The sequence below is a fragment of the Opisthocomus hoazin genome, chromosome 2 (genome assembly GCF_030867145.1).
Source record: "Opisthocomus hoazin isolate bOpiHoa1 chromosome 2, bOpiHoa1.hap1, whole genome shotgun sequence".
NCBI lineage: Eukaryota > Metazoa > Chordata > Aves > Opisthocomiformes > Opisthocomidae > Opisthocomus > Opisthocomus hoazin.
The window spans coordinates 4,504,255-4,517,142 of record NC_134415.1 but is presented as its reverse complement, the minus strand read 5'-3'; the positions used below and the strand labels follow the sequence as shown (position 1 = coordinate 4,517,142).

At 40.9% G+C, this 12,888-nt stretch overlaps 1 protein-coding gene across 1 annotated transcript in view; it reads left to right on the top strand.

Annotated features, from left to right (window-relative positions):
* Positions 1-12,888, top strand: part of WDR27 (WD repeat domain 27) — a 58,743-nt gene that overhangs the window by 15,991 nt on the left and 29,864 nt on the right. Inside the window, 1 exon segment of the mRNA XM_075445411.1 lies at positions 2,869-2,966. Coding sequence (XP_075301526.1) covers positions 2,869-2,966 — 98 coding nt within the window.

The window sequence follows — 12,888 nt, the reverse complement described above, 5'->3', positions numbered from 1 at the left end:
AAATACAGGTGAACAGCATGACATTCTGTTATTTCTGGTTTTGGACAGCAGCAGCTGTAAGCAAATATGTATAATTTGCAATGTGATGACTTTGATTTTAAATTGTTCCTTTGGTCTGTTCTAGAGATTGCTTGCATGAATTTGCAATGCGTGACATTCGTCTCAGCCTGCAGGGTACTTGATTAAGCTTATATCATTCGGAATACATTCTCTTCACAGCAGACATTGTCTGATGTATAATAGAACAATATTCAGAATCTTCCTCCAGAAGAGTTTAGCAGGAAATATTGCAAATATTTATATATATGTATATTCATATAAAAGATTTTGTTGCACTGACTGTTACAAACTAAATCTCTTAGAATATGGTGGGGTGGGACACACATTTTAATGGGTGTCTGTAATTCCTGTTTCATTTTAGATTTTTACTACTCTAAAGGTGAAAATACATTTAAAAGATAAAAGTATTGCTATGTCTGTATGACTTATTAATCAAGAAGCATAGACTGGGAGTGAAAATTAAATAAACTTGTCATATTACTTGTATATGTATATAAGCTGCTGCTAAATCAGTGTTTCTGTAAAGATACAGATTATCTGCATGACACTACAGAAATTTAGAATGCGCTATAGGGAATGTTCAGAGGAGCATTCAATCATTTATCTGTCAGCTGAATGTAAGAACGGGTTGCCTTACTCTCTTGTCTAATTTTGAATATCTCTCTCTATGGCCTGTTAAATGAAACTGTTGTAAAAGTCTTCTGTCTGAAGAATCAAGAAACCTTTGTTTTGCTTACCAAAATACGCAGTAATTGCAATGAAGCCAGAGTAGAATTCTTTGTAGTTGCTCCTCTTGAAATCTGCCCAAAATATACTGGCTAAAATCACTGAGTACACCCTCCCCCCAAATTCTCTAATGACTGTGGGTGGTCAGAACCATCACTTTACATTTAGTAGAGTATAGAACATCCCTTGTTGCAGTGGCAGTTACCAGTGTGATGAAGCTTTGGTCCAGTAATGGTGTGCTGAAGGTGAACAGGCTTCCAGGACCTGAAGGGGCCGACAGAAAGGATGGAGAGGGACTTTTCACAAGGGTGTGTAGTGACAGGATAAGGGGGAATGGCTGTAAACTAAAAGAGGGCAGATTTAGGTTAGATATTAGGAAGGAATTCTTCCCCATGAGGGAGATGAAACACTGGCACAGGTTGCCCAGAGAAGCTGTGGCTGCCCCCTCCCTGGCAGGGTTCAAGGCCAGGTTGGATGGAGCTCTGAGCAACCTGGTCTGGTGGAAGATGTCCCTGCTCAGGGCAGGGGGATTGGAACCAGATGACCTCCAAGGTCGCCTCCAACCCATACCATTCTATGATTCTGTAAATGCACGTGATGTGAAGGCTGAAAAGTGTACTAGGAAGCTCAGAAGCTTCAGTCAGTGAACTTATCCCTGGCCATAGTGACAAACCTATTTGAAGGTGTGTGCTTGCCTGGAAGGTGTCGAGTGTTTTCTGAGACATCTATTGATCGATGACTTCAGCATAAGCCAGCTGCACTGTTTGAATTGTATCAATGGTGTTGATACGGAATTAGTGAACGAGGTAGGGATTCTGTTGACTACGTCCAAATTTTATGGCCAAATTTTAGGTGGTCTAGAGAGAAGCTGAGAAGAGATTACAGTGATGGATGAGGCAGATGATAGGCCATAGGCAAGCAATTTTTTTGTCAAATGAAAAATATTGTTTGAAGAGTGTGTTGGAATATGCTACTTTTTGCATTAGAGTCTCATTATTTATAGATTATGATAAATTAATGGACTACAAAACCGCAAAGAGATGAATTAAATTCAGTTTGCATATTATCCCAACTAGTATATATTTTCCTGTCTTCTATAGCAATCTTCAGTAACAAATCTAGTTTGAACATGCAAATATAACTCTATATTAGTAAAGTATATTACTGTCAAAATGTCAGGGCAGGGAAGGAACAAAGGGATTACGTTTCATCTTGCCTGTATGACTGTTAGTGTATTATAAAATAAAGGAGTAGTACATGAAGTCAATGTGTATATGTCTATAGAACTGTTTGTATTGGACTATGTGATCATTGCTGACTGAGGAAAGGGACGGTGAGTAAAAGTTTCAAAAACACAAAAAGAAAGGGTGCCTATTTAGTGAATGCTGTCCTTTGGGCAACTACTGTCTCTTTTACAGTTACTCTTTTTTGATAGTTATACACAGTGAATGTGAGAATGTGTGGAATGTGTTGGGAAATCTTGCACAGTGCATTTTAGTTCACCTGTTGGAGCAGGCGGTGGTAATCCTTAGTTTAGAAAAGAAACCTGCTTAAAGCAAAGTGAGATCTCCTGTAATCGCTCTTTTAATGCCAAGTGCCCCACTTTGCCTTGCTGTCTGGGGAATGTATGGACTAAATCCTAGAGCATTTTTCAGCTATACGCCAGTTTTCGTAACGAAGAGAAGATTCCTGGCAGTCGAGCACAGATTGTGAGAAATGGCCTTGAGGTTTCTGTGATATATTCAGCCAAATCAAGAATGTGAATGGTGGGGAAGGGAAAGAAGGAGTTTTAACTGTTTATATTTAGTTCCCTGAAGAAGGATTTTTGCAGCCAGCAAAAAGGCAAAGATTTGCCAGTGTGGATGTTGAAAAATCAGAGGTTTAAAGATAGACTGGCTTTAATTATTTAAAGATGCAAAGCCAAAATCAGTCCAGTTATGAGTGAATGCAATTGCCACTGAAGTCAATGGAAAGCGTGCCCAGTTAACCCAGTGCTACACAGAGCTTGTAATTAAATATTGGACTACTCTTTGATCCGTCCCGTTCCCTGCCCTGATCTGAAACTGATTTCATATTTTACAGGGGTCATCCTTCAGCACTCAGCAACCCGAAGCTTACAGCCCTTTCAAGACTACAGCTGCAGGTGATGGCATCAAACTGTGGGATTTAAGAACACTGAGGTAAGGCTGGATTAGGCACCTCGGAATAAAAAGCCGTGCTTTGTCTTCATTCGGAATTGTCCTACTTGCTGTGATACACCAGTAGAAATTTGGATGTGGAATCAGATCTACAGTCGGGCCTTTAAAAAAGAAAATTAAAGGCTAATGGGAACTTACTAATTTTAAGAGACCAGGCAAAATGCTGGTTCTTCAGTTGTAGTTAGTTATGTGGAAGTCACTAAATGGCCAAGATTTATCACCCATGTTTGTCTACCTTTGTAGATCTAATTGTGTATATAAAATGGTATATTGAACCAAATGCTAATGGTGTTTCCAAAACAGTGTGTCATTATTGTGAAAGGAGGTAAAATTTGTGATCCGGCTCTTAATATACAAATGTAACTGTAACAACATTTTTACAAATCATGTATGTGGTGCTATAATTTGCGTAATACTTTATCATAAACTCAGAGTAAAATGCTGCACTTTTTCTAAAAACCTTTCAGTGTTGTACTTGGGAAAGGTGTGGGACAAAGGGAGAGAGTGGCAGGGAGGGAACGTTGCTCAGGAAGGGAAAGATTTGGGACAATCTCTCTAGTGCAAGCTGAAAGAATTGTGTTTAAAAGAAAAGGGGTTTGGACAGGGGCATGTTAAAGTTTTAAAGAGTAATTTCATATTTGCTTTGTGTGTATGCAAACATATATTTATGGAAAGATGTAACAGAATTTTTGTAGTACTGAGTTTTCTGTTTAGGAGATGCTTAATGAGCCTTTCATTTATTTCCACCTTTCTGTGGTAAGCACACACTAAACCTACAGGGGGCACATACGTTCTTCCCAAAAGCACTGCTGTGTTACCCGCGCTGAATGTCAGAAAGTAATGAAACTGGAGAGCGCTGGGGTTGGAATCTGTTACCTTCTTATGTTTTTCTAATAAGCTGCTCAAACCGTGTCGCTGAAGAGTAATGAAAAAGTAGAAAGCTTTTCACAGGTCACTTATCTGTCTCTCTGTTTCTAAATACCAATATAAGTAGAGCAGGTGAATGGTAAAACAGTTAAAGTGTAAAATCTGGGCAATCAATTAAATGAATATGTCCTGGGAAGAGGGGAATAATTTATGTATGTTCTTGCTGTATATTTAATTTGGCAACATCAGTGTGTTCTAGTGTCCACGGAGTTCTATTAGCCAAACTTCAAAAAAGTAATTCAAGTCCTTAATGACACATATTTTAAGGGTGCTTATTAGGTATAACGTATACGTGAGTGTTAGTTACACCTTACGCAGTGGTCAATAGTAGTAACTGTTGTGGAGAAGAAATAGAGAAAATAAATAACTATTTTTCACTTGCTAGCAACTTTCAAGGAAAAAAACCCAATTCTTAAAAATGAGATTTTCTCTCATTGCTCAGCCCAGAGATTGAGTCTTCTGTATTTTAAAATCTATTCTTGAGTTCTCATAAGGAAGAAAACTGTTCACTTTTTCCTAATGTGTTCACCAGGTGTTTTTCACATAAATAAATCTGAAATGGCTGAGTTTGGAAAGCTCTGTCTGAACTTGGAACAAGTCTCCACTGAAGTGTTAGCTCTACTATACAGTTACAGAGGCTGAAAACTTTTGCTTCTTTTTTTTGTCCATAGGTCTTGTCCAATCAAATCCAGTCCATCCCTTGCTCTGTTGGGTGCTTACAAGAGAGCTCAGTTCCTAAACAATGTTATGGTGGGCCAGTACCTTTAATCTCTCCAAGCTGTTGATTTGTAAAGTTGGTGCATCAGCCATTACTGTGTTGTGAATGGTCCCTCTGGAATAACCTCTTTGTTTCTTCTTTGGGTTTTTCAGAATAGGGTTTGTTTAGTGAAATCTTTGCCCAGTGTTCTTGAAATATAGCAAAGGTAAGTCCACCTTCTCATTTATACTCTTTGCAGTGTTGTGGATAATGACACTAACTGCAAGATCTCAACTTTATTTTTCGATGGTTTTGCTCTAAATATTTGCCCTAGACATCCACAGTGAAAACTGTTCTGCTTTTATTTAATCTGCTTGTTGCCCTCAATGAGTTCTATCCATTGTTACTTTCTTTAATAATACAGTAAAGTATGAAATTCTGATTAAATAAGGGAAAGGATCTCCAGCATGGTGCTCCTGAAAGCTGCAGCTGAAAGCATGGAAAATAATTTTCAGAGTAACTCTGCACGATTTCCCTGGAACTCTTAGTTGTTTCTTTATTCAATTTCTTTGATGATGGTTCCTTTTTTTATTCTTATGACATGCATTCATTTTCTCATAATTGACTGAGGAGTCATAGCAGGACGCTCAGGTTCTTTTTTTGATCTCTGCTTAGAGTAAATCTTCAGGCATGTTATCCTGGCCTGCAGCTTTATAGGTTTTGAACACATTAATTTTTTTTTCTCTGAGTTCCACAAGCATTTTTTCCATTCAGTCTGTAGTGTCAAGCTGCATTTTTTTCCAGTGAAGATTCATTTAACTTATCTTTTCTTTAGTTCTTGAAGTTGGTGAGAGTATTTTGCAACTTCCATTTTCATCATCCTTACTGGATAAAGCTGCGAATCTGTCTCCTTCACTATCGGTGAACTGGAGACATTCTGAGATTGCCTCGGAGAGTGCCAGAAAGCCTGATGGGTTCCTCTGAAGGTGGTACAAGAAGAGGCATTTTAACTTTCTGATGTTGTCAGCCAACCTCACACAGCCAGGTTCATCTTGCCAATGAATGATGGAATCTTGGACACTGCTAGTGACTTTTGGATTTACTCAGACTCCTTCTTCATTTGCTTTGAAATGCATGGATTTGTAAAGTTTCATATGAAGAGTTTGAATATTTTTATACTTCTGCATTCTCCTTATTTATAACTGTAGCTAAGAAAAGCTCCAGACAATCTACAAAGCAGAGTTATGAATAAAGAACCAATGAGAACAGATCTTTTTGGAAGGAGAACCAACTCAGGCTACTCTTCTTCCAAGTTAGGAAAATAATTATGAGGCTTTAGGAGTACATGCATTAGGGTAAGATAATGACCTTTGACCAACTTCCAAGACATTGTGAAGAGCAATTTAATTCTATCTATCTTGTCTAAAAGAATGGCTACTTGGAGAACAAGTAAAAACACTTTCTGCTGGGTCCAAGGTGGCAGTGGTGAACGCAGGAGTTAGACTCAGGTGCAATGGGAATCTGAATGAGAAGAACATTACAGTTACCAGCTTCAGGATTACCAAGAGTCAGACAAACATTTAATGATCAGGAGGTACAAAAGGCTGATGAATGTTTATATTTTCTGAAAGAGTTTAAGTGTTCTTTATCATGAAACATTGTAGACTTTTAATTTTCCATTAGACAGAAGAAACTTTACCATTCTACCTCCTTCTGCTGTCTCTCTATTGAATGCATTTTTAAGACATCACAACTCCTGCTGAAGTCAGGAACCTAGCAATGATTCATAGGGATCTGTACTTGTTGTCTCCACCACTTAGTTTTAATCTTTCAGGAAAGTCTGGATTGGAATGACACAAGTTGGTGAGTCCTACAGATCACCCAGGCTACATATTAGAAAATTCCGATACCCTAAGCTTCCTCATGTGCCAATTCTGCCTGTTTTTAGTGACTATGTTCATGAACATATAGGGCAGTGAGAGTCAGATATATTTCGGCACTCCAGTGCTGTAAAACCAATGTATTGAAAGAGTGTAGAAACTTAGCAACCAAGGAAAATTCCTTTCCCTTACAGATTAAAACCATAACAACCCAAAATGGCAGACTAGACTAAATACCAGCTGATTTAATATGTTCATATATCACTTAAATTTCACATGACAGTTTTTAATTCTGTTTTACCAGTCTGGATCCTTTCAATTTCTCATCTCCTCCCACTGGTAGATTAGATAATTCTGTGCATTAACATATCCAGGAGAAAGGAAGTTTCTTTCATTCATTATGTTAGGAGGAAACTATCAGTTCAGAGTGTTGCCCTCTTCACTTTGTTAAATGCCTTTAGAATATTGACTAAACACTGAGTTGTAACACCAGCTTACATTCACTGCCAAAGTTACATGAATACCCACATCTTCATGACTGGCTGACAGTGAGAAAAATCAGCCGTCCAGATTTGTGCAGCAGTTTGCTGTTTTTCTTGCGTGATTCATTCCAGAGTCACTTTCCTAAGAGAGGTTCTAGAATGTGAAGTAGTGTAAGCTTTCCTTCCTCAAGGCAAATTTTAGATCTGCAGAGCTTTTAGGCACAGATGTGGACCTTCCTTGGTCATCAGTGAAAAGTGGCTGAAGAAAGAACACCTGCATGAACAGGAGACTTCTTAATCTAAGATGCAGTGTTTGGCAGAAGCAAGGCACAAGTTGTCTTTGTAGCTGCTGCTTGGGTATTTTTTATATGTTGCCTTACAACATCTATTCAGTAATTGTTCCTATCTCTAGCTGACAAGGAAGACATAGTTTCTATAAATTTCTGAGGAAAAGGCCCTGCAGAAAAGCCAAGAAGAAGGACCCAGGGAACTACAGGCTGGGCAGCCTCACCTCGATCCCTGGGAAGGTGATGGAGCCGCTAATCCTGGAAACTATTTCCAGGCACATAAGTGACAATGGATTAATCAGGAGTAGTCAGCACGGATTCACCAAGGGGAAGTCATGCTTGACCAATGTGAAAAACATCTGTGATAAAATGACTGGCTTGGTAAATGAAGGGAGAGCAGTGGATGTTGTCTACTGTGACTTTGGTAAGGTTTTCCACAGTCTTCCGTAACATCCTCATAGAGAAGTTGGATGAGCAGAGAGTGAGGAGGGTTGAAAACTGTCTGAATGGGAACCTCAGAGGTTGGTCATCAGAGGCATGAATCCTAGCTGGAGGCCAGTAATTAGCAGTGTACCCCAGGGATCAGTACTGGTTCCATCCTGTTCAACATCTTCATTAACTATCTGGGTGACGAGGCAGAGTGTAACAAATTTGCTGGTGACACAAAAATGGGATGAGTGTCTGATACACTGGAGGGCTGTGCTGCCATCCAGACAGACCTCAAAAATCTGCAGAAATGGGCTGGCAGGACCCTCATGAAGTTCAGCAAAGAGGAGTGCAAAGTCACCTTGGCACCAAGTGGAACCCCCAGGCACTGATATATTTAGGGGGCAGGGGGGTGACTAGCTGGAAAGCAGCTTTGCAGAAAATGACCTGGGGGTCCTGGTGGACATTAAGATGAACATGAGCCAGAAACAGGAAACTTACTGGGGCAGCTGATGTAAAGTTGAGTAAGAGAGCAGGATGGGCAATAACAGCTGAAACTGGGAATTAATTTAAAGGGAAGAAATGGGACAGTTGTGGTATGTGGTCAGATGTGCTCGTTACCCACCCAGAGGTGGGGAGAGCAGGGAAGAGTTATTACTGCCCTACTTAGAGGTCTGGGCTGCTACTGTGGTAGGTGTGGGGAGGTAGATGTTGTGGCTGCTAGATTACTATTGCAGGTAATGAGAGTGGCAGGGGCAAGGTGTTGGGAGGAGCTCCCCACCACGACCACGGTAACACCCGTGGTGGCAGGAGCAGCCTGCCTCTGACCCACTGAACAGCTGAGGAATAGAAGTTCAGCTGCTCCAATGCTGTTTGCTGCTGAAACAGTCATTCCTCATGTCTTTCTGGAGAGAAGGCAGCGGGTGCTTATTGGACCACAGTGAAGATACTTGAAGAATATTGGACTGCTTGGACATACGGAATTTCTTCTGCAGAGTACTCAGATGCATGATAATGCTTTGATGCACGATCCCAGGGAAAATCAATTTCACCCTCTTTCAGCCTCTGAAAAGATTTGCCAATTGTATCAAGATAGTTTTAGACATTAAGGTAAAATCTCCAACTAGTAGTATGATCCTGTGCAACTAGATCATACACGTCCCTGGCAACATATTTTAGTGGAATTCCTGCAGCCACATGGAACTCATCTCATACATTTTTCTAACAATTACATTTTGAGAGCCTTAGGGTCAGACATGCAGTTTGAATGAATGGCCCTTCAATTTTCAGATCCTTTTCAGTTTGCTTCTCCACTGTGAACTGACTGCTCGATATTATCCTAAGCAATATACACATACACACATAGTCACAATTTGATTACTTCTTGGTCTCTTCTGAACGTGAGGATCCCATGATGTGCCATCTTTTTTTTTCCTTGGAGCTTTGAATCTTGTTGTCTGGGTTCTGAGGGAAAAAGGGATAAAGCAGTGGCTGGAGTTCCTCCAAGTTTAGAACTGGGGATGCATGAAAGTATACAGGGTGGGGAACACGTGGTCCCTGCTGGATGCTGTTGGTGAAAACATGCTGAGCTCTTATGTGAAGGGTTTGGCGTGTGTTTAAAATGAAACCCATGTGTACAGAACAGCTAAGGTAGCTACTACTACTGTCAACATGTACTTGAATTTCGCAGAGCCTCAGTGGGTCTGCTGGTACTGAAGGGTCTCTGAACAAATACCAGAGCACTGGGACAAAGTAATAGAATACAAGGAAAAGTGGTTAAAAAAATGAAAACTTTGGTTTGTAGTCAAGATTTTTTTTTTTTTTTTAATGCAGCAAGTAGAACAAAATAGACTTATTTGTGAGAGTATTCCCTGATCTATGAAGACATGCACCACTCTGGTATCTTTTTTACAAAAGGCAGAAAACATTACATTTTTTTCTAATATTCTGCAAGTTGTTTGCAACATACGATACATATTTTGGAATGTAGACTAAAAGCTGTACAATGAAGAACATAGGGAAATCTTGGCTGTTTGCTGTCCCATGCAATTACCAGATGTTTGCCATGGTAACCCCTGAAAAGCTCTGACCAGAAAAGCATTCTTAGGAGACTCGACAGCAAGCCAGCTGGCCACTTAAAGCCTGCAGTATCCAAAATAAGTTTGATCACCACCTGTTGCTACTTAAAAAAAAAAAAGGAGAGAAAAAACAAGAAGCCTGAAATGAGAGCTCCTAGAGTAAGCTGAAATGATACACATAATATCTATCTATTTATTCTGGGATTTTTAATCAGCTTTTTTCCATTGCTGTGATACTTGGAGATATCTGGAGTTATTAGATTGCATATCAAAGTTTCTGCTGGATTCTGTGGAAAGTCTAATTGGAATTAGTTTTATAAAATGTCTTTTTAGAGCAGGATTTTGAGGGGGTGGGGAAGCAGCTATATTGTAATAGAACATAGATCCTGATTGTAACGGAGAAGTTGAACAGGAAAACAATGAAGAAAATACAATCCGGAACGTTATTGCTGTGGCCATGCTGGCACAAGGAGAAGTGGCACTGTCCTGTGACTCAGACATTGCTTTATATTGCTGTGGTACAGCAGAGAAAAGATGAGTGAGAGCCTTGGAATCCTGCCAGGTCTTATGCACCCATTTAAAGGTGGAGTAATGGAGTTATTGGTCGCAGATGCGAAGGAGTCAAATTCTTTTGAAAGGAAGTTGTTTGCGGTGATTTATTGGGAGACTCTTCTGTGGAGAAGCAACACCGCATTGAGGAAGTCAGCTTTTTCCGGCCCTGAGAATAAGGCCTTAAACACTGGGAACTGGTCCTGATGGCCAGTGCTCTACGTAAGGAAGAATGGTGATGCTGAAGGTATATTCAGCAGGGACTGAGGATGTGTGAATTTTATTTTTCTTATGAGGAAAATTCTTTCACGGGATGCCGTTGTATCTTACAAGTATAAGAATAAAAAGAAACTTTTTCTTCAAATGTTTCTACAAACGTTGTCCATACGTGACAATGAGAAAAGGCACTGAGAAGGGAGTGTATTTTTGGGGGGACTCTGAAATTCACAAACAATGCACTGGGACTCTGGCAGAGACAACAAAAATGTGATTGAGGCTGAGTTGTGGGAAAGATCTACTCTACACAATAAATAATATTTGGTAGGAGTCTAACAGAGCACAAAATCTTGCAGTGCCACATCTGACCGTGAAGGGGAACAGCAGACAGATGAAACGTATCATGCTTCATTTTTATTTCTGTCTAAGATATTTGAAAGAAAGTCTTGCCTGAAGTTACAATAATGCCTTTTCTGCTTAATCACAGAATCACATAGTGATTGCAGTTGGAAGACACCTTTGGAGGTCAGCTTGTCTAACTCCCCTGCTCAAGCAGTGTCACCTACAGCTGGTGGTCCACGACCATGTCCAGATGGCTTTTGAATATCTCGAAGGAAGGAGATTCTACAACCTTTCTGGGCAGCCTGTGCCAGTGCTCTGTCACTCTCACAGTGAAAATATGTTTTCCGATGTTCAGATAGAGCATCCTGTATTTTAATTTTTGCCCATTGCCTCTTGTCCTGTCACTGGGTATCACTGAAAAGAATCTAGCTCTGTCTTCTTTAAAGCCTGCCTTCAGCTCCCCGATGGCTGATGTCATTGTGAGCCCACTCTCAATTATCTTTGAAAGATCATGGTGATCAGGAGAGGTGCCTGAGAACTGAAGGAAAGTAAATGTCACGTCTACCTTCAAAAAGGGCAAGAAGGAGATCCCAGGAAACTGTGGATTGGTCAGCCTCACCTTGGTCCCAGGGAAGGTGATGGAACAACTAATTCTGGAAACCATTTCCAGTTACTGAGCACTGGCACAAAATGCCCAGTGAAGTTGTGGAGCTTTGCACCCTGGAGATATTCAAAACCTGTTTGGTCGTGGTCCTTGGCAACTGACTCTAGGTGAGCAGACAAGTTGGACAACATGACCTCCAGAGGTGCCTTTCAACCTTAAACATTGGGTGAGTCTGTGAAAGCTGTGGTATGGGATGCATGCACTACCCTTTATGTTTTCTTTTCAGTTACCTTCTGAAGAATAAAGTTCTTTGATAGTATAAATCCAAAACACAAGTACAGGCTGGGCGGAGAGTGGCACAAGAGCAGCCCTGAAGAGAAGGACTTGAGGGTACTGGTGGATGAGAAGCTCAACAAGAGCCGGCAATGTGCGCTTGCAGCCTAGAAAGCCAACTGTACCCTGGACTCATCAAGAGAAGCGTGGCCAGCAGGGCGAGGGAGGGGATTCTGCCCCTTTACTCCGCTCTCGTCAGACCCCATCTGGAGTCTTGCATCCAGCTTTGGAGCCCCCAACATAGGAAGGACATGGATGTGTTGGAGTGGGTCCAGAGGAGGGCCACAAAGATGATCTGAGGGCTGGAGCATCTCTCCTATGAGGACAGGCAGAGGGAGTTGGGGCTGTTCAGCCTGGAGAAGAGAAAGCTCCGGGGTGACCTTAGAGCAGCTGCCAGTGCCTGAAGAGGCCGACAGGAAGGATGGAGAGGGATTTTTCACAAGGGTGTGTAGTGATAGGACAAGGGGGAATGGCTGTAAACTGAAAGAGGGCAGATTTAGATGAGATATTAGGAAGGAATTCTTCCCAATGAGGGTGGTGATGCACTGGCACAGGTTGCCTGGAGAAGCTGTGGCTGCCCCCTCCCTGGCAGTGTTCAAGGCCAGGCTGGATGGAGCTCTGAGCACCCTGGTCTGGTGGAAAATGTCCCTACTCATGGCAGGGGGATTGGAACCAGATGATCTTTAAGGTCCCTTCCAACCAAACCATTCTATGATTCTATGATTCTATGAAATCAAATATGTATTCTGTGATTTGTCCTCCATTGCCTAACCTTTGGAGTCATATATGTTAGAATGCTGCATTTGAGAGGACACTGAGGTAGCCAATATTCTCCTTCACTGTCAACAGGAAGCTTGAATACAGGCAGGTTATTCAGCAGCCCAAATGCAGCCGTTCGATATTGAAAGTCTCTGAATATCTGTGCAAGAGCTATGTGTAAACTGAAGTTAAGAGTGTTTTTACATCTCATTCAAAGTCATTGACTGTCTTTAGAAATTACTTGTCTTTGAACTGCAGTGTTCTCTTAAACTGGATTATTTACAACAGTTTTAGCATAGAACTAGTGAGTTGAAAGGTCTGGTT